This window comes from Harpia harpyja, chromosome 6, assembly GCF_026419915.1.
Source record: "Harpia harpyja isolate bHarHar1 chromosome 6, bHarHar1 primary haplotype, whole genome shotgun sequence".
NCBI lineage: Eukaryota > Metazoa > Chordata > Aves > Accipitriformes > Accipitridae > Harpia > Harpia harpyja.
In genome coordinates, this window is record NC_068945.1 from 37237761 (window position 1) to 37259553 (window position 21793).

A 21793-nucleotide genomic window follows, 5' to 3' on the forward strand; every position below is an offset into this window, starting at 1 on the left:
TTTGCTGAGCAAGAAGTGAGAGGACTGTGCCCAGGCTTACCTGGCTGGGATAATTATTTAGCCATTGATCTTCCTATGCAAAAGACTGAAACACTTACCTTTTTTTGGTGATGCCTTTTGGTAGAGTTTTGTGGCCTTCAGTCTTGACAGCTCATCAATCTGGTAGTCTCTCTGTTTCTCTTGCAACTGCTGCACTACAGAAAGCTAATAAAGATGTAATGTATCTCGTTATCCACCTGACATTTTTTACATCCTCCTTGCATCACTGTCTGCCTTGAGGAGGGCCTGCGAGATTAATTTGGTAAAATAAACTAACAGTGAATCTAAGCATTGTTCTCTTCCCTGTGTTTGTAGCATGCTGTGGGTATGGCTTCTGGAAAATGGCAATGTAGTGCTCTGCTGGGTACCTGCTAGATTTCCCTCCCCCTGCAGATTTTAAGCAAGAGGAGATTACCACAAACCTTTGCAAATCTCATCTTTGGCTTAAAACTGAATTTTGTTTTCTCTAGATATAATGCTGCAGCAGCAGTAGTAATCTTCCAAGTCAAACTTTGCCTTCACTTAAACTCAATCCCCTGGGGTTTTTTTGTCCCTAAGTTTAGGCTGTTGAAAAGCATCACCAGCGACAGGGCAGACTGAGTGTAACGGGAGCATTACTCACGCAACAAAACTGTACTCAAAGGGTTTGAAATTTGTTTTTAAATACTAGTTTAAATATTAGTTTAAGTATTAGTTTCTTTACATGGATGCCCCACTCCTGGGGTGAGTATCCCTTCATGTGTGTGTATGTGTGTGGACCATAGTAGAAGAGCCACACAGCTTGCACCATTTTCTTTTTTAATCTAAACCAATTTCCAAACCAATTTAGATAAATTGTGAGGAGTTCTTCAGAGGCAAGGCCTGAGAATGGAGCTCGACACAGATAAGAGTGACATCATTCATCATCCGCACAGGCTTTGGCACAATACCTGCCTGAAAAGTCCCTCAATAAGCAAACAGTGCATTAGCACTGGCTCTGCAACACCTTCCCCATTGCATAATGGTGTTTGCGCTGGGGTGTTATTAAAAACCCAGGCAGCGATTCCACCCTGCGTCAGCCTCTGCTACTGGCAAAGCATTGCAGGCGCATGTTGTTGCAATGCATTTCGTTGTGCCTTGTGCAGCCTGGGAAATGGGGTGCTAATTAACTGAGGGTGTCGATGTGGGTAGGAGAGCCCTGCTCGTGCCCGTCAGCTGGCGGTTGCAGTGGTATTGTGGGCACCTGGGTGGTTACCTCTGCCCTGTGCGACTGTGGGCTGCGTGAAGCCAATTATGATAAAATCAAGATTACTGTCTTCAGAAAAGCCTGTGGGGTTACGAGTTTCCAGATATGGCAACAGACCTGTTGGTTCAGGAGCAAGTCCTAGCCCGATCCCACAAGGAAGGGCATTTTAATGAAACTTTAATTCTTTGCTGCTGGAGCAAAGTAGGATCGCGGTTTTAAAAGGTGTGTTGGTCTTCAACTCTGAGCGCGTTAAGAAAAGGAAAGGAAATAAAATAAACCTCTCTTAGACGTTCATTCCCAACACGCAGTTGCTGATGCTGGCCAGTCTGCATGCCCGTGGTAGCTGGTGTAGCTCTCTGTAACAAGCTGTCCAGGTGCTGTTGCCTTCCTTGATGCCTGGTTGCCGGATGCCTCGGCAGATCCCTATGCCATTGTTTGGCGGGTGAAAATAAAAATGGGCATTTTTTTTAATTATTATTACTTGTCTAGTGCTACTTGATTGTCTCCTGATTTGTTATCTGATGTTAATATTTCCATTGGAAGTTTTCCTTTGCTTTCTAAAGTTGTTTGGGGCATTGTCACTGCTCCATCGACATTGAGGCAGGCAGAGGGCAGACTGTTAGGATCACAGGGAATGCAGCAAAGAGGAGGGTGGAAACCGAGCACCCTGACTCAGTCACAAACCTGTGCTGGGCAAAAGTTGTCTTACCCATATTTTTTTAACATGTTGCGTTTCACATGCATGCTGCCTTTTAAGCCCTATAGCTCTCCCTCTCTGTTGCATATCATCTCTTGTCTATTGCCTGCATGTCTCCTACAGAGCTGGTTTTCTCTATGTTTTTAAATGTTATTTAAAAGATTCAGACTTTGGAGCCATCGGAACTCATGAGGTGCTGCCTCCATGCCCTTTCTTTGCAGCCTCAAAAAAGACAATACAGAAAGACACCAGCCAGCGACACAGTCGAGAGGCCCCAATGAACCAGTAAGGGGACTGGTCTCCCTCTGCTTCCAGCAGCACGTGGCGATCCGCTGTTGGTGCTAAACTCCCCCTGTTCGCGTGGGCAGGAGGAATCGGTGCTGAACGGGGAGAGCATGAGGAGGTTTCACCTGTGGCTGTAGGCACAGAGCAGCACGAAGGGTGGCCTTGCTCTGGTGGCCCATTAGGGTCCTTCCAGGCTTCAGCTTTGCTTCAAGGGCATCCAGCGTGTCAGGTGTCTCCTAGGGATCATATGTAGTGGTAGAACTGTGCAAACGGTTCCCACCTACAAAGGCACCTACTTCCACACTGATGTTCTTAACCTGCAAGAGGAGGCCTAGGGCCAGGTTTGACAAGACGTTCAAATATCTAGAGATGCGGGTGGATGTCCGTAGGGGTATCTGAACGCACCAAGGTGAACGTAGTTAAATTTCACTTGTATTGGAGCGTTCCGTAAAGTGGTCTTGGAGGTCAGGCCGTTTATGCATCAGCCAAGCAAGACCCCCTTGCCCTTGTGTTTGCAAGGCCCCCAACTCCCTGTTCGCCCAGAGGAGAGAGGGAGCGAAATGGACAGCTGAGCCCACAGCTCCACGGCAGTCCAGCCTCCTAGGAGCTGGTCCTGGTTTTTCCCTTGTGCTAACACCGGCAGATCCAAGGAACTAAACTGGTGTTTTTTCACTGGGGTGGGTTTTCCAGTAGATCAGTTCAGACCCTGGTGAAACCGCATCCCTTAGCCTGGCCTCTTCACTCCCTCAAGGGCATATAGACCTGGGACCACTGAAGGTGGAAAGGACCTTGGTGCTGTGAACAGGTCCTAGAGCTCCCTGTGCTGTAGCCTGCAGGCAGGACCATACCTGGTCTGGTCGTTGTCCCTCAGATTCCGGAAGGGCTGGACCCGCCTGCGCTAGGTGGGCTTTGATTTGTGCCTAAACCCTTGGGGAGCAGTTGTAATTCCTGCTCTGTGGGCTCCTCGTGTGCTATCGGAAACATGCAAAACCTTTATTGGTTGGTTTTGTTTCAAAACATGAAACCTGGTTTATTTTGAATAGGTTTCTCATTGACTTCTCTAGAAGAACTATTACTCAGATATTTTTTTTGTTGTTGTTCTAGCTTCCATTCACCTTACTGCATACTTTCACCTTTCATAGCTGACTCATGACTTTTTATTTTAAATGAACAGGTGACATGATCCTTAATTAAAACTTTTGCAGTGGAGGTGGTGATCATTAAAGGGTGATGATGTAGAGGATGAACTCTTCTGTTTATCCACAGAACTAATTGGGCTTGAGAGGTGGGTGTTATGCCACTGTCCTACCCAGAGAAGCCACCTCTGAAGCACAAGAGGTTAATGCGTTTTCTGCTCCTTGGTCTCTCTTCTGTGATTGCCAACAAAGGTAGCAATTACCAGTGTTATCTCAGGGGATGTTCCCTGATGTGGATAATTGCGAACTGGGAAACCACACTGATACAGCTGAGGGTATTTCTTAGAGGCCAGAAGAACACCCCTGGCCTGGTCAGTAATACAGGAAAGTTGTTACCTAGGCTAAATTTGTGCTAATACCTTAGGGCAAAAGGACCTATATCCATTACAGGTCCCTTGAAGCATCCGGTTCTTTGAAGGATCAGCTCTACCCAGCCACAGTCAAGAATTTGTAACATGCCTTAAAGGGCAAGTTGGTTTGTGCCTGTCTTTTTTTAGCTTTTTTTTTTTTTTAAGGCAACTTCTGTAGCATGGTTCATGCTTCGGATAACAAGTATGTATGCTGTCGTATTTGTTGTGTAAAAATAAAAAAAAAAATATCGTAGCAACACATTTGTTCTTGTGGAAAGTAGCCTGAATCAAAGGAGATAGTTAAGGAATGACTTTCAGAATTTGCGAATGCCTGGGGGGAGTTACGATAGCTGGTTCTTAAGCCTAACGTTCAAGGGGATGGTACTATCCAGCATTTGAGCACTGAAATGCAGCAATCCGAGATTTAAAAAAAAAAACAAACACGTTTAAAATTATTGACTACTTGAAACAATTGAACAAGGGCTGTAGTGGATTTAACAGGAGTTGTAGTGGGTTTTTCATTGCTGGTACTTTTAAATCAAAATCAAATGTTTTGTTCGTGCAGACAGTAATTTCAGGAAAATCGTATGACCACATGAGTTCAGGCTAGAAGATTGCAATGGTTGTTTTTGGCCTGATAATCTGTAAGTGCATTGCCTGGAACAATATAGTAGTTTCTGTGCTCAAGCCAGAAAAATCTGGGGAAAAAAGAGCAATGCAGCCAACTATCTCTGTAGGCCCTCAAACACTTCAGTGTCAGGGAAAGTGTTAGCAAGATCGGGGACAGTTTGACTGCCCGGTAAAGTCAGGGAGCATCTCTTCTTTGGCTTCGGTAGGCTCTAGGTCAGGAAAACTTTGCAAACTCATCTGCAGCCGCTGAGTTGGTTGTGCTGCAGAAGTCCCCAAATGAGATTCTCCTTTTTGCAATGTGCTGTGCAGACGCGGTGAGCCCTTGCTGCGGGGAACTACTGAGAAAAGGTCAGGCACCCCTGGAAAAGGAGTAGACAATATATGCAAATTGTTGGTATTTAATTCAGTCGTGTAGTGGGGAAGAATAAACATTATTCCTGACATTTCCATTTTTGATTAATGATGAATGGAGTTGGCAGATGTTCAGCTGGCCACCAGATGGGGTCTGTTCAGTCCAACAAACAGAATAGAAACAGTCTGGGTCTTGTAAAGCAGGCACTGACAAAAGCTCTGACAAAATCTCTGGTTCATCCAAGTGATAGGCCAACTTTGACCTCAAAACAACTTAGCAGTTTAAGAACGGAGGTGGTACAACCAGCGAAACTGCTTATGGAAGGGAAATGGGGTGTGGAAGGATTGGAGCTGGTTAATTCGCTGGAGTTTAAGCAGGTTTGGGGGTTTGGTTTGGTGGTTTTTTTTTTTTTGGTTCCCCCCCCCCCCGCTGCAGGAGCTGCAGACTGCAGCTTTGATTTCACAGGGTTGGATCCGTGCGGGACCTCGTTCATTCACCCACGGTTGGTTCTGCGAGTGACTGCGAGGTCTCTGGGCGCATCTCACGGCAGGTCGGCTTAGTGATGGGGATCGGCTGTTTTTTAACGTCGTTAACCCAGGATGGGCTTTGCGGCTTGAGATCAGATAAGCCCGGCCTTGGTCTGGATCCATCAGCCTGCCTTTCTGTCTGGCTGCGTCTGGCAATGGTTAATGAGCACGGGGGATGGGGGACAGGCATATGGGGGGGGACAGGGATGGGGACAGGGATGCTTCTCTCTGCGGCTTTACCCCTCAGGGCCGGCTCCCCTTCGCACCCCGCGGGCAAAGTCATTCAAATTTGGAAGAGTGAATTTAAATTCATGCAAATTCCCTTCCTGGGGGGAAGCGATAAGTGTCTGCGAAGTACCTCGTCCCCGTCCTGCACGGCGGGGCCCCCCCAGATAAGGGGTCCCCGTGGGGGGGGGGGGGGTGTCTTTGCCGCTTTGCCCCCGAGATGCGACCCTTCCTGCCTGGGGGTGGGTGGCAGGAGCGGCTACCCCCCCCCCCCGCCTCTTCTCTCCCTCCCCCGCCTCGGGCAGCACTTTGAAGGGAAGATGGCGGGGGGGGGGGGGGGGGGGAGAAATTCCTCCCGCCCGCCGGAGGAACGGTGAGGGGCGGACGGCGCTCAGGGGGAGGCTGCTCACACCCCCACCCCCGGTTGGCAGCCCCGGGGGGGAGGAGGAGGAGGGCGGGGGGGGGGGGGCGGCGCAGGTAGCTCTCCCGCCGCGCTCCCAGCAGGCGGGACAGGGCAGGAGGAGCCCCCCCCTCCACAACACACCCCCCGTTTTCCTCTGTGGGGCTGTGCCTGGCGCTGGCCGCTCCTCCGGACCTGCCCGGGAAGGGAAGGGAAAGGAGCCGCTCTCCGTGGCGGAGCCGGGAGCTGCGGACGCCTCAGCGGGTCTGTCCGTCCTTACAGACGCCCCGGGGGGGGGGGAGCGGGGAAAGGGTCTGGGTTTAAAAGAGCGGGAGCGCGGGGTCGGGTCTTCAGCGGGCATCGCCTCTGCTGAGCCGCTTCTCCCGGCTCCGCCGCCGTTCCGGTGCTGTCAAGAGGTAATTTAATTTGGGGGGGGGGGGGGTGTCCTTCTCTCCGCCGGAGCGGCTGGGTGGGGGACGGGGTACCTTCGGACCCAGGGGGGGGCTGGGGGAGCCTCTGACCCACCGTCACGTCCTTGAAACTTGGGCGGGACGGGAAATATCCCCCCCCCCCCCCCCCCTCCGCCATCCCTGAGGGAGCTCTGCCTGCTGAAGAAGGCATCGTCCCGGCCCGTCTGTCAGGATAAGCTGGGCTGTGCGCGGGATTTCGTTAGGTTTTTGCGTTGGTTTTGGGGTTTTTTTGGTTTTGTTTTTTTTTTTACAACTCCAGTCTTGTGACTTATTGAACACTTTCTTGAAGTGTTTTCTCTGGAAACTCGTCTCAAATGAGGGCTGTGAGCCCTAACAAAGAAGGGTGTTGTTCGGGAGCCAACAGGTGACGGGGTGAAACCTGAGTATATGTGTACATTGGAGTAAAGTCTGGCTGCTGTTTAAAATAGAATTAAAAAAAAAAAATCAATGGGAGACTGTAAAAGGCAAGATTTCTTTCTTTCTAAATCTGTACACCCTCTTAAGGAGAGGAGGGGGGGAAGCATCCGTGAGAATACCGCTTCCTCGGCTAGAGGTTTGGTTCTTGCTGAACTGCAGCCTGCGGTCGTGTTCTGCGCAGCGCTGAGCGTAAGACATCCAAATCCGAGGTGTTGGCGTGGGGCGATGCTTTTGTCACCGTGCTTCCTCCTTTTGTTAACGCAGGTAGCCTGTCTTTGCGGTATAGCTCGTCCAAGGAAAACACCCCGAGAAGGATCGTCCGGCTTCCAGTTGGGAAAGTGATCTTTGCGCTAGGATGCTAGAGGAGGAAAGCAGTTCATTCTTCTGTCAGTGCTTGTGGGCTGGCCAATGGAAGGGAGAACAGTTCTTGCTTCTAGGGTCCATCTAAAGGCCTGCTGAATGAACAAGTACGCAGGCTTCGTTCCTTTCCCCCCTGCTCTGGATAGCTCCTTACTGGAAGGACCCAACAGCTGAAGCAGTTGCTGTGGGCTGGTGCCCACACAAATTCTGCTCATCGACTGCGGATCCAGATTTCCCAAGTACAGAGCTGTCCGTAAATAGGTTATTTGTACTGTAGCTAGGGAATGGGGCTTTCTGATCATTCCCGTAAGACGTATTGGAAATGGTCTTTAAATTATTAATAGTTATTTTGTGGTGGCTTATTGCTGCTGTATTACACCCTTGCTCTTCTAATGTAGTTATCGTGCACCAGGGATTAAATAAGCAGGTGAATGGGCTGGCCATGCTAATCTTAACTCGTTGAGCCTTCATTGTGAATGGATGCATGTGATATGCATCTTGTATCCCCTATAGCCTTGTTAACAAGCCTTCTAACAAAAAAGTTGTTAAACAATTTGCCCTGCAGGACAGAGTAAAACAGCAGGGGATGGGCAAGGAGATGTTTGTCTAACTGTGCTCACAAATCACGACCTCTTCTATCTGGTCAGGGGTGAACATAATCAGTGAGCTGGAAATCCTAGCACGGGGATAAACTTCATATGGGGTTCAGCAACAGCTTTGCTCCAAGTCTGATACCCTAATGTTTTGTGTACCAATAGGTTTGTTGTAATTAGGAGCGTAGTTTGTCTTTGCTTCTAAGACCTCTGTCAGAATACGGTCGTTTTAATACATCAGTGGAAAAAAGGTATTAATTGCTTTTCTTTTTAAATGATATTTAGCTGTTTAATTCAATTATGTTATTCATACTTGTCAAGCTGCCAGTGAAATACCTCCTTGTAGGCTATGAAGCTTTTTTTTGAGAGGCAGTATTTGAACAGAGCCGAAACCTCAAAACATTCCACAGACTTTTAAGAAAGCAAAACAAAACATCCTTGCTGTGTTTTGTAGATGTCGTGGCAGGAGGAGAAAGACCACCTTTCTACTCATCCCTCGGAAAGCATTTATTTTTTCAGCTGTTGTTTATATTCATTTGAATCTTCCTTAGGATGTAATCATTTTAAACGGATCACTTTGAAGGATGAGTGTGGCTGGGGGGCAGGGAGGAAGAACCCTGTAGTTTTAAAAAGCAAACCAAATTACACTTGAGCAGGAGAGGAAGGAGAACTCCTAAACAAGTAATTGCTAAAACAGTTCTGCAGATAGCCTGCTGTTAAGCTGGGCTGTTTCAGAAACCTCACTGTCAGCAACACCATGATATTTGTGACATGGCCATATTGATATATGGTGTGCTGTCAGTCATTTTATAGCTGGCTTACTATTAGCTCTATGGTAGCGTTTTTCTTTTAAAGTGAACACTGTCCTTTGAGTAATCTCGGTTCATTGAGATTTATGAACCTCACTTTAAACATTTCCAATTGCCTTATCTGGGGAGGAGCACCCTGACTGTAAAGTTGCATTTAACAGTTGGAGGGGAGGTGTATTTTTCCTTTATTCTCTACTAGCCATACTTTCAACCTGCCCTGTGTCACCGGGAAATGGGCCTGTGAGTCTGTGGCTTTCTCTTGCTGGAGCTGGACCGCATTCTGTCTGAAATGGATGGGTCAGAGGCGACTCAGGCAGGATCCGTCTCCGTGGAAAAGCAGCGTGGTCTCTCTCTCATACCAATGCCTTGTCTTCCTTTGGAATTAGGCAACGCTCTCGCACTTACGTACCTTCGTTATACTTGAAATCCCAATGTTACCCAGCGCTGCTTTTTGCCACGTAGAAGTAGCATGTAGCCTTAGTGTTCAAAAATCCTCAGAAAGGTTAACAAGTCTTCATGCATTCAGATTCTGGGGTTTTTTCCTTGTCTTTCAAGAGAAGAAAGTAAGTCAGAGAAGTTAATCTTTGATCTTTACGGAGAGAGGTTTTTGAACAATCAATACGAAGAAGCAATTACTGAATTACCTTTGCGCTTGTGAGCGTTGGGTATCGTGTGAGCGAGCCGGGGGTACACCCTGCTCGAATGCCTGGGGACTGGCAGTGCTGAACCTGTCTCTTTGCCTGAATTACATTTCAGATCTGCTTTCTGTGGTGCGGTTGAGGTCGGGCTGCCTAATGAAGTGTTGGTGAAGGTATTTCACCTAGTGACTGCTTTTATTCCTGGGTTATTGGGCAGGAGTCAGTTCTTGAAAAGTGATAATTTGACCAACACAAGTTCTCGTGTTGCAGTGCTGTAAGAATTGGAAATAGCAGCTTAGGTGTCAGTGAGTGGCATATTACTGTAAACCAGATATCTACCCCTTTCTGAAGGGAAATTGTAAAACAGTTCATCTGCTGCTAAGATCATCTTGGAAGGACTTGGGTTTCTCAGTGATACTCATAGTGGTTTTACGCTTAAGAATTGGGTATAGATGATGCGGGACACAAGCTGCCAACCTGAGCATCCCCATCTATCTGCAACAGTGAGCACTGTTGCCTTTTTTTGCTAGAGCGAGTTCTTAACTATGTCACAGTATTCCTCTGTCCCTCCTTCCTCGTACGCCAGTTTTACACAAGCAGTAACAAAAACATACCTGATGCTTGACTTCATTTCCACTAGTACGTGGAGAAGGGAAACAGTTTTGTATCACTTGTCTTATCATTTTTTTCTGAAGGAAGCTAATTTAAGGGATCTAGTATGTACTGGGATGTCTGTCTTTCTATTTTAAATATATAGGATTGAGCGTTTAGGATTGAGTTTGGTTTTTCTCACCTTCCTTGGCAGAGATTGTGACATGGTGATGCTAAGCTCGGAAGCAGTTTTGCTAACCTTCAGTTGTTCAGCTAGAGTAAGATTTCAGAAATTTGCCTGACAGCTCACAAGCTTTGTAGAAATAGCCTGTTCTCAAAGGGGAGGTTGGCAGGTTTGCTTGCCCCATCAGGTGTTAAATGAATCTTTTACTACAGTGCAGCTATGCAGTGTAATAGAAGTGTGTTGGCATCTTAGCAGTGCACCAAAAATAGTGTGTATGTTTTTGAACCAGAAGTTTTTGGAGTAAAGTTAACAAGCTAATTTTTTGGAGCACTAGCCCAGCGGAAGAGTTAAGTAATCCCATCTCTTTTTATTGGGCGTGGGAATGTATAGACGTATTGAAAATGGGGATTGATAGACTGTGTAATACTGAATATCGTCATTTCACTGAGTTTGTAGCTTTGGATGCATGTGGCCACTTTTTATGGAACAGGTTTGGGTTTACGTACTGAATCAACAGAGCCTGGCACTAACCAGTGCCTCATGCTTGAAGGAGGAGAAACTCCTGTTGAGTAACTAGCAGAATACTTGGGTACGCAGTCTTAAATCTTTCTACCACCTGTGACCTAGCAGCAACTTATTTTCTCTAATATGGTGGTGATGAGACTGGCAATGTAATGTGGGACCCATGGGAAGTTTTTAGATTGCTCTCCCCTTTAAGACCCACCAGCAAGGTTATATGTCAAGGAGATTAAAATTTTCTACAGCTCAGATCTAGTACTGACGAAATGGCATCTGTGTTTAGATGCATAGGTGAAAGAATTGCCAAAAATGGGGAAGGCACAGCTGATGTGTAATGTGGTACTGTAAAAGCAAGCTTGTTTCTAACCCCAGTGGTCAGGATGTCTGTCGTGGTAGGGTATATCCTCTTTGCTTTTGATTATCTGTATTTCACTGAAATTCCTTGTCTGAATTTCCTAAGAACTGCTAGAATTAATGTAAGATACTTATCTTAATAAGCTTTCTACTGCGGAACGCTACAGATGTTAGTGAGAGCCTTCTTTGCCAGTTGTGACTCAAAATGATCCCACTGATATTAAGCTTTGCAGGCTTCATGAATCAACAGAAGCATCTCCCTGTAGGGTTTTAAATTAACAGAACAATCATGATGTATTTTACAGAGCCTCATCTGGCCTAATTGGCTTTCAGATATTTAACTGGACCAACGCCCTTCCGCTCCGATACAGTTAAACAGAGTTCTCAGAGGAATCCAGCAGACGCTCACTGCTCTGTGCCTACCTTGTGAAAAACAGGATGCTACTTGCACAACCATCTTTTCACAACAATTTCTTTAGTTTTTGACAAGCGGTTGTCATGTCTTTTGTGTTACTAGATTGGTGGTAGTAATGACTTCTGGAAGAGCTCGTGTTGAGCTTAAGAGCTCATTCCTTTTGTTGGTATCTGCTCAATGAGTCTTTCCTAGGTACACCTACATATAACCTGTGATGTGAAACAAGCAGAAGTGTAAAAGATGACAAGCGTTAATATTGAAATACATTGTGGTTGCCAAACGTGGTAGTGTGTGTCTAGTTTTCTTTTTCTTGAGTAGTTTTATTTTTATAGCTCTCTTAAGCATTTTTGAATTGCTTGTAGCAAGTTGTAATGATGCTTCAATCATTTATTGTTCTGGGCAACACAAGGAATACTGAACTGTTGTAAGATCATTTACACTGATAATTAGTTGTTGCATGTTCAAGTGTATTAAAGCTCTGCTAATCTCTTTCTCCAGATCAATTGCTTGATGAGGTGCAGCTGAAATATTTAACGCTTCACACTTATGGCACTGGAGATGGAGCCCAAAGCCAACAATCTCGTTTTCGGGTGTCAGCGAAGCTCAACTTCGGACGATGACTCTGGCTGTGCCTTGGAAGAATATGCCTGGGTACCCCCAGGCCTCAGACCAGAGCAGGTATCAACTGTGCTTCTGCATTTTTAAAATAAGCCTTGTAAGGACTGTCTAAGGGAGTGATATGCTGCCTCTACAAGTCTAATTAAATTCTTATAATGTAGAAAACTTAAATTCGTCTAGAACTCTTCTTGTTTTGTTTCCTATTCCAATGAGGCTGTGTTTAGGGAGCTTAAAATCCTCAATACTGAGGAGTTTTAGGTTCCAAAAAAAGGTTCCCAGTCAATATTTTTCAGTGAATGTGTGCCACAGAGGTATGTATTGTCAAGTCTAAAAGCAGCATAGAAATTTGCTTTCTCTTTGAAATATGTTATTATGTTAAACTAAAGCTCATAGCATACCTTGTGGTATTGTGCTACTTGGCCAGTACCTCACTGCACTTGTACAACTCTTTAAATAATTAGGCATTTGACATCTAGAACATGTATGTTACTACAGCGCACATAAACGCAAGTGTTCTGTCACTGTGACAAGTAGTAATATATTTTATGCTTGTTTAAATAGTTGTATGCCTGCCATTTGTTCATGCCAGGATTTCTCTTGTACGATCTCTGGAGCTGAAACTCATGGGTTGGTTGGGCTGTTCCTTCCCCTCTCCTCTTTCTTCTTTATAACATCACAGTAATGGAAATAAAAGTGAAATTACTGATGAGCAAGTTGCTGTGGGAGATCAAAATGAACCTCTCATGGTATTCATTTACTTGATAATATTGCTTGATTTATTGCTATATTTACTTGATGATTGTGCTGAAGCTGTGTACTCAGTAATATCCAGATCTCAGACTTGAGTGTTAAATGGACAGAGTGGCTTTGTAGTGTCTGCTAACGGAGGCAGAGCAAGCCTCCTTCAGCTGGCAAGCTAATACAGTCCATAGTTATAAAGGTGCAGAAGATGCCTCCTTTTTGCTATGCGGAGATTTTCTTAATCATGAATAAAGTAACAAGTCAGCAGGAATGGCAAATAATGCGCTATTTTTAGGGAAACTCTTTTTATCGCTTACTTAAGCATATATAAGAATCCTGATGAATCAGACCTTAAGGCAAACAGCAAGCTAACGTTCTGCCAGCACAATTAAATGCCCTAAAATATCCTCATAATCCAGCTAGTTTAAACTCACTAAAGATTTTTTCCCAAGAAGAATGACTTATTTTGAGAACAGTGCAATAAACTTGAGAAAAGGGCGTGAAGTACCTTTTAAAGCTTCACTTCTTACTGCATGTTGTTATCTTTTCCTGCAGCTTCTTGAAATACAGTCAGTAGTAAGTGAGCTTACAGTAGACTTCTGATGTTTAAATTTTGGTTAAATGAAGACCAAGTCATGTTTCGTACAACCTTTCTCATATAATTTTGATTGCTTCCTGAGTCAAGTGACTGATTACTGCTTCTTTTTCATCTGTCTTGCACAGTAATAAGCTGTTGACCTGAGCGTTATTTCAATCTGGATGGCAAGTAATATTTTTGCCAATAGTCAGCTCTTATTTACAGCCCCAGGCCTCGTGACAAGCTGGAAACTGCATAGGAAAAACAATAAATCTGTAGCTGTTCCACAAAAATATTTTTTGCCATTGGGCTTTGTCATAGTGTTCATTACAGCTTTCCTATCATAATTTTCTTCCGAAAAAAAAAAAAAGAAAAAAAAAAAAGACTGAAGATTGTTAGGTGTGTACACCTAATATTGATTTCTTCATCAAAAACATGCAGCCTGTGAACATTTTGTAGTTAATTTGCATCTGACTGAAATGTGGCTGGATCCAGCCTCCTCCCAAGGGAAGGATGTTTCCACCTTCTTACCAAAGCCCACATGGAAGCAATGAAAGCTGATGCTTTGGGTGAACCTGATCAGCAGGAGACTACAAAACAGCTTTTGTCTCAACAATGTGTAAAATGCAGAGAGCAAATTAAATTTGTTTATATAGTGGCTGTTTTCTGGAAAGCTTCATGCCTTGTGTGGTAAATTGCAGAGGGGAAACTTGGAATTTCCACCAGGTTGTTGACCAGCCCTGAAGGGGGTGGGAATAATGAGAACATTAAATGTGCATAATTTATGATACCCCCCTAATTGTCACTGCAAATTGCATTCCAGAAAAGCAATTCAGCAGCTGGGTGCTAGTTTTATCAGAGACAATTCAGGTTTGCTGAGCTGGTTCATCTGGGTCTCATATTTCCAGCAGAAACCCTGTCACAGGTCTAATGTAGCGTAACCTTCTTCCTTCGTAAACGAGACCCGAGATAAAACAGTAGCTGAAGGACGGTTGTGGTGCTTGGGTAATGTGTGTCCCTTCGTCTGAACTCTCCGTTCCTCCTGGTCAGGTCCAGCTGTATTTCGCCTGCTTGCCAGAGGAGAAGGTCCCTTACGTTAACAGCCCTGGAGAGAAACACCGAATTAAACAACTTCTCTATCAGCTGCCACCCCACGATAATGAGGTAAATAAACAATTTAGGATGCACCGTCAGGGCTTAGGTCTCCCTGGCGGCTTTTACGTGGAGAATTGCCTACCCGTGTATTTATTACAGGCCTAAACCGTGGCATCTGACCTATAAAGCAGCATGGTGTGTACACTGAGTCCATTGTTTAGCTGTCCGGTTGGCTTGTGTGCAGATAAGAGCTGTCTGGAAGGACACTGCCTTTGCTTGTTAGGGAGGCTGGTGTCACTGCAATAAACTTAACACAAGTTGGTTTTATAGTGTTTGCAGCCACCCACCAATTACCAGGAACCTACAAATTCCTGGAATTGCATTGTAGCACACAAAAAGGATGCTTTGTGATAGTAAAAGGTTTGCATCTCAGATATGCAGTGTAATTTGGAGTAGAAGTGGAAATAACAAACAAGCTCTTTGTAAGGGAAGGGGGCGGGGGTGGCAATACTTAAGATCTTGTGTATACTGCAATACTTAGATGTGGGCACTTAACCATAAATCTAAAGGACAATGTTATGGCTGATTTAGGTCCATTCCATTATTTTAGGATGGCAGCAGGTTTTGGTTTGGCTTTTTAAAATCTTATTTCTTGCCTAGACAACTTCTTAGTTTAGTATGGTGGGTTTTTTATCCTGTAATGCAAAATCTCTCTCCGTGCTACTTTTGTATCATGCCATATTAGCTAAATGTTAAGACGGTAGAGAAGACAAGTTGGAAAAGTTTAATGATTGCCAGCACACCTGATGAATTTCTTGCATATATGCACTTACTTATTAATCTGTTACTTTAAAAGCTCAGTATCTAAAATAAGTTCTCCTGCATTTTCACTGGAAGGTGAGATACTGCCAGTCTTTAAGTGAAGAAGAAAAGAAGGAACTGCAGATGTTCAGTTCTCAGCGCAAAAAGGAGGCACTCGGCCGGGGCACTATTAAACTACTCTCAAGAGCAGTGATGCATGCTGTTTGTGAACAGGTAATACTACTGGTGCCACAAGCCAGCTAGTGGGCTGAATAACGTAAAACTTACAGTATCTCAATATTATGTGTAAGATTATCTCTGTCTATGTTTGAACACCAAAAAAAAGAGTATTTTTGAAAATGCATGTAAATAGAAAGAAGGTAGTGCTTGCTTAAGCAAAACACAACCTTTGATACAGGGAATGAAGTGAATCTTTGATATATTTCCTACCCAAAAAACCCTGTTGCTGACTCATACTAAAGTAATGACAGGTCAAAAACAGGCATATGCTTAAAAAATGTTATTATGTATAAAATAAACTTCTATTCACAAAAGGTTTGTTGATGCAGGGTTTGTCTAGACCAAAATTGAGAATATTTTTTTCCCTCTTGTCAGAATTTTGGACTAAAACCTGCATATTGGATTTGGTGTTTTAATATAGTTTAAATGCTAGAAGCTAGTAGTTTGGGATGGGAAGCGTGTTCACTTTCTGGTTTTGTTCCTAGTGTGGTACAAAAGTAAACGGCGGTGAAGTTGCAGTTTTTGCCTCAAGAGCTGGGCCTGGTGTGTGCTGGCATCCCTCATGTTTTGTGTGCTTCACGTGTAATGAGCTGCTCGTTGACCTTATCTACTTCTACCAAGATGGGAAAATTCACTGTGGCAGGCACCACGCTGAACTTCTCAAACCTCGATGTTCAGCCTGCGATGAGGTAAATAATTCACATTTTACAGCCAATCTACACTCCTGTTGTTAACAAACTGCATCACTTGGGCAATTACTAACTTCAGCTGCATTCATTTAGGAAGTCAGGACTTGGCTACATGGATATGTTTGAAGGCTGAGGTGTTTCATTTCTTGTCAAATTGGCAATATTACAAGCAATGTGACGGTATTTAGAAAGCACGTGCCTCTTTGTATTCAGAACTGAATCTTGTAGATTGAATTAGAAAAAGGATCTGTACAAATACTCCAAAATATCATCGTGATAGCAGCTTCTTTAATGGTTGAGTTCTTATGTTCTTTTTTTTTTTCTTTAAAAATTACAGGTTTTTGTTTTTTGGGTTTTTTTGTTATAGAAAAGGTCAGAATGCTGCAGTTGCTCTGGGAGAGTGTTGTTTCTATCTTTGTATTCAAAAGGCAGCTAAATAAAAATAAATTTAGCATGCAAACTGCACAGTTAGGGTATTTTGCATGCTTTAACAACTCCCAAGGTGAGGTTTTGGCCACTTAACTAAAAGTTTACTTTTTATCTCTGAAAAGATCATTTTTGCTGATGAGTGTACAGAAGCTGAGGGTCGCCACTGGCACATGAAGCACTTCTGTTGCCTCGAGTGTGAAACAATCCTGGGTGGACAGAGATATATCATGAAGGATGGGCGACCATTCTGCTGTAACTGTTTTGAATCTCTCTATGCGGAATACTGTGAGACCTGTGGGGAACACATTGGTAAGTATGTCCTTTTTAAGCATTAAACTTACTTATATATAAGGGAAAGCCAATCTATGAAATTATTTCACATTCCAGAAGTGTGGATTCTGCAAGTGATTTTTTTGAGAAACCCAAAGCATTGGTTTTTCTCCCTTTCCAGGTGTCGACCATGCTCAGATGACCTATGATGGACAACACTGGCATGCCACAGAGACTTGCTTTTCTTGTGCTCAGTGCAAGACCTCTTTGCTTGGCTGCCCTTTCCTTCCAAAGCAAGGGCAGATTTACTGTTCAAAAACCTGCAGCTTGGGAGAGGATGTTCATGCCTCCGACTCTTCCGATTCTGCATTTCAGTCTGCTCGATCTAGAGATTCCAGGAGGAGCGTTCGCATGGGAAAAAGCAGCCGGTCAGCCGACCAGTGCCGCCAGTCTCTCCTCCTCTCACCGGCCCTCAATTACAAATTTCCTGGCCTTTCAGGCAATGCTGACGATACTCTTTCTCGTAAGCTGGATGACTTAAGCCTTTCAAGGGAAGAGGCAAGCTTTGTTAATGAAGACTTCTGGAAAGGAAGAGTAGAGCAGGAAATGCCTGAAGACCCTGAAGAATGGGCTGAACACGAAGACTACATGACTCAACTTCTTCTGAAGTTTGGTGATAAAAGCCTCTTCCAGCAGCCCGCTGAAGTAGACATTAGATCAAGCGAACACTGGATTTCTGACAGCATGGTCAAGAGCAAGTTGGACTTCAAAAAAAATAATCCAAGCCTAGCAAGTAAGAAGTATCAGTCAGACATGTACTGGGCCCAGTCACAAGATGGCTTGGGTGACTCTGCCTATGGCAGCCACCCAGGCCCTGCCAGCAGCAGGAAAATCCAGGAGCTAGACATGGAACACGGGGCGTCAGGATACAAACACGACCAAACTCCATGGTATGGAGGTTCGCTTGAATGTTTGTCTGACCTGAAACAGCAAGAGCAAAGTGTTCGAGACTCAATGGATTCTTTGGCTTTGTCTAACATAACAGGTAATGGGGGAAAAAATGACTGGTTTTGATGGAGAGGTCAACCAAAGCATGCGTGTTGGAGTATTTTGAACTTTTCGTGTCTGTGATTTCTAAAAAGCTTTACTAGCAAGAGATGCATGTAAAGTAGGCAATGGCTTTTATCACACACATATTCTTCCACAAGATTACATTTCTGCTACTCAAATTCTATTTAAATTCTTCTCCTTTTCTTCTGAATTCCCTTTCCTTTGCTTGTAACAAAAAAAAATCCATAATGTTAAACAGAGTAAGAATGGTCTTGAACTATGCATTTGTTATACACAAACCACCGCTTTAAGCAAATGAAGATTTTTTTTTTTTCCCATACCTTAAGTACAAGAAGTTGCATTACATACTAGGATGATGTTAAAGATAATCTGCAAAACACTTTAGGTAATTTCCTGATTTGCTTGTAAAAATATAGAAAATCTGAAAGGATCATAAACTTCTTAGCCTTAGGAAATGAGGTTTATGAGATTATCTTTCTCCATTGACTAAGGAGAAACTGATAATCCACTTTTGTGAACCTCCTTGTCAAACGTGATTGAAATTAGCCAAAGGGATAAAAGTCAGATATGCCAAGTGTGTGCGTGCGTGTGTGTGTGTGTGTTAACCTTCCTTTCCTATTTTCCTACAAAAAACCCAAACCTGGGAGTTAGGTATGAGAGACCCATGTTAAAAGTTGTCCTATCCTCATCTCCATTCCTTTCTTTCTGTAACCTGAATTATTGTAGCTACTCGTGTAGCTCAGGCCCGATCCCATGCTGCATTGCCTAAGCAGTAATGAAGGAATTGATGAGGGGAGCTTGGTTCAGGGGGCGGAGGAGGAGGAGGAGGAGGAAGAACTAGAGGTGTTGCAACTGGGAAGGTCACAGGGCAGAGGACATTGCTGTTGTGGGAGTGAAGGGCCGTTGGACACAAACCAGGAGTAAACCAGGCGAGCTTACTGCTGCTGATTTTTGGAGGGTAAGGATCCTTCTTTGCGAGGCAGTAAGCCTAGCTTTCCTGTAGCAACAGCTGGAATACTGAATTAAGTGATATCAGAAACATGAAATATTTAGCCTTAAAAATGGCAAGCATGGACTGTAGAATAATTTTAAGTAATTCTTTTTTCTTAGAGGCTTAGCTGTATGCGTTTACAATTTTTAAACTCATTAAATTTCTTCTGCTCTTGATGTCCTAATGTTAGCTAATTCTTTGGTAATCAGAGCTAATACTTAAACATTTTAAGTCAAAACAAAGCTTGTTCTTCTGTGAAGCTAGTCCTTTTGATAATAGTTCCAAAAACCACTAATAAGGTCTGCTTTACTGAAAAGGAATGTTTACTATTTTGTTACAATACTTACCTCTCTAATAGTCCTCATTTTCTTTTCCTCCTGTCTCCATTCCCACCACAGGGGCTTCAATGGATGGAGAAGGCAAGCCACGGCCATCTCTCTACTCTTTGCAAACTTTCCAAGAACTGGAGGTAGAGGACTGTGAGAAAATGAGCAACATGGGAACTCTGAATTCTTCAATGCTCCACCGGAGCACAGAGTCCCTGAAGAGCCTGAGCTCAGAGTTGTGTCAGGAAAAGGTCTTGCCAGAGGAAAAGCCAGTGCATATGCCTGTACTGAGAAGATCTAAATCCCAGTCTAGACCGCAGCAAGTGAAGTTTTCAGATGACGTTATTGATAATGGAAGTTACGAGAATGTTGAAATACGTCAGCCTCCAATGAGTGAAAGGACACGTAGGCGCGTTTACCATTTTGAAGAGCGTGGAAATCGGCCTTCTCATCATCGTAGAAGAAGTAGGAAGTCTCGTTCAGATAATGCACTTAACTTGGCCACAGAAAGAAGATGCTCTCCAAGAGAGAGATTTCGTTATTACTCCCCTCAGGATCATGAAAAATTTATTCAAAATAGAAGCTCACGTGAGATTCGGGCATATATTCAAAATGCGGAGCTGTATGGACAATATGCCCATACTAGGTCTGATTATGCACTGCGGAATCAGGTGGTTGATAAATTTTTTGGATTGTATGGTGAGGAAGATGACTCCTGGTGTTCAACTTCATCCTCGTCATCTGATTCTGAAGAGGAAGGATATTTTCTAGGACAGCCAATTCCACAGCCACGATCACTGAGATATCCATACTATACAGATGACCTTTCTGGTCCAACTACTGCGTTATCTAGTTCTCAGTTTGGACAAAGGACAACCAAATCAAAGAAGAAGAGGGGACACAAAGGAAAAAATTGCATCATTTCTTAATTTGTTTTTAACAGTTTGGAAGACCAGTCAACTCTGTAGCTCCAGTCTGAACCACATCTTTTTATATTAATAATTGTACTTAGGCAAGTTGCTAAGGTTCTTAATGCTTTGCCAGTGTAAATGATAACCCTGCCAGAGTTTACATTGTACAAGTAACATTCAGAAATGTCACCATGCCGAATGATGATCTGCTCAGATATTGCTAGGTTTACATATTATGTTTCAGCTGTCAAAATACTGTTATTGCAGTTCTCGATACAGACGTTTTGTAGACATTTTATTTTATGCTCGCTATTCACCTATGTCGAATTATCTGAGAGAGGGGATTCAACAAAGATCAATAAATACAATTGTCAGTCCTGTGCTGTAGCTATACCCAAGCAGGGCGATCTTTGACTTTTTCCTCTTAACCACCAAGAAAAAGAAGGCCCTGTACTGTGCCCTTTTTCTTCATTGATAAAGCTCACTCTTCCTCCTTGAAGTTTCCTTACAAAAACTGGAATTTTTTTTTTATTTGGGAAAACGCTCCTTTTCCAAAGAGTCCACTGTTAAGGAGGCAAAAATCAGAATGTGGGAGCTGAAATGCTTGAGGCCTTGATGTGTCCTAAAGCAGCAGTAAATGGTTTATACGTTTAACTTTCATGTTTTTCCTTCCGCAGCTTTTTAAGAATGCCATCCCTCTGTAAGGGTGGTGGGGTTTTTTTGTGCCTGTTTAAAGGAAGATATTAATTCAGCTGCTGGAATTGGATTTAGCTGCCAATGAGCAATGATGGTTTTTAGGCCGTGCCCCCCACCCCCCAGCAGTGAAAGAGAGGTACAACTGCTGGAGTCCTTTGCTCAGGCATGTAACCCCATTTAAGTCAATGAATCTACTTACGTAACAAATACTTTCATAAGGGCTTAAAGGATTAGGCTCCCCAATTGTGTCTTTTCAAATGCATTATCCAGGTTTTAAAATGTATTAGCTGCAATTCTAAATCAAAAAACATTGATATTTATAATGTAGTATTTCATAGGCTTAAATGTATTCATAATTTAACAGTGCAAATACTAATGTACATATTGTACAGTTAAAATTTTAAAAGCTGAATATTTTTGTATCCCTGAATTTGAAGAAGTTTGTTACAATATCAAACTAGATTGTTAGGGATTTAACAGCAGCATTATGGATGAAATATTGCTTGTATTTTAGTCAGGGGTTTTAAGCTGAAAAATATTGAAAAATGTTTAGTGCAAAACAGCTTAATTTTGTCTACTAGGTATTAAAAGCTCTGTATGCATGGTGGGGCTATGTAAATACTCTCTAAACTATGGCCCTCTTAATCTTGCAAGTGTTATTTATGGGTCAAGCAAAATGTAAACTATATAAATGTAAAAACCACACAAGCCTGGAATGTATCAGTACAACAAATATGCAACTCCTGTGGTTGTGGATTTTTTTTTTTTTTTTAAATTATTGTTCCACTCCTTGTCCAAAAATAGTTTCTGAAGTTCACTTACATAAAGGAAGAGAAATGCTGGGTGGTTGTAGAAGGCAAGCTGGCAAAAACCTATAAAGTAGTAGGTAATCCCAGAAGTTGCCTTGAACTCTTATGTGGAGTAGGAGCTATTTTAAGTTACAATAAACTTCTTCCAGTTTTTTAGATAAAGGACAGAAATCTGTTACTTGAATTAACAGTGACATCCACCAATTAAGATAGTAGATGCTAAAGCCATTGGCTTTCATTAATTACCTGAAGA

The 21793-nt window shown here is 43.4% G+C and overlaps 1 protein-coding gene across 3 annotated transcripts in view; it reads left to right on the forward strand.

Moving 5' to 3' along the window:
• The window catches only part of PRICKLE1 (prickle planar cell polarity protein 1), a 66507-nt gene extending 45036 nt beyond the window's left edge, over nucleotides 1–21471 (forward strand). Inside the window, exons 1-9 of one of the 3 annotated variants that reach the window (XM_052790257.1) lie at nucleotides 6263–6342; nucleotides 7078–7280; nucleotides 11775–11954; nucleotides 14263–14376; nucleotides 15205–15342; nucleotides 15834–16037; nucleotides 16589–16775; nucleotides 16918–17781; nucleotides 19197–21471. In XM_052790257.1, the coding sequence (XP_052646217.1) occupies nucleotides 11823–11954; nucleotides 14263–14376; nucleotides 15205–15342; nucleotides 15834–16037; nucleotides 16589–16775; nucleotides 16918–17781; nucleotides 19197–20053 (2496 nt within the window). In that variant the 5' untranslated portion in view covers nucleotides 6263–6342; nucleotides 7078–7280; nucleotides 11775–11822 and the 3' untranslated portion in view covers nucleotides 20054–21471. Of the gene's footprint in view, nucleotides 1–6224; nucleotides 6343–7077; nucleotides 7281–11774; nucleotides 11955–14262; nucleotides 14377–15204; nucleotides 15343–15833; nucleotides 16038–16588; nucleotides 16776–16917; nucleotides 17782–19196 lie in introns of those variants that run through there. The other 2 variants (XM_052790256.1, XM_052790255.1) reach the window with 2 other exon arrangements.
• Nucleotides 21472–21793: the final 322 nt, after the last annotated feature.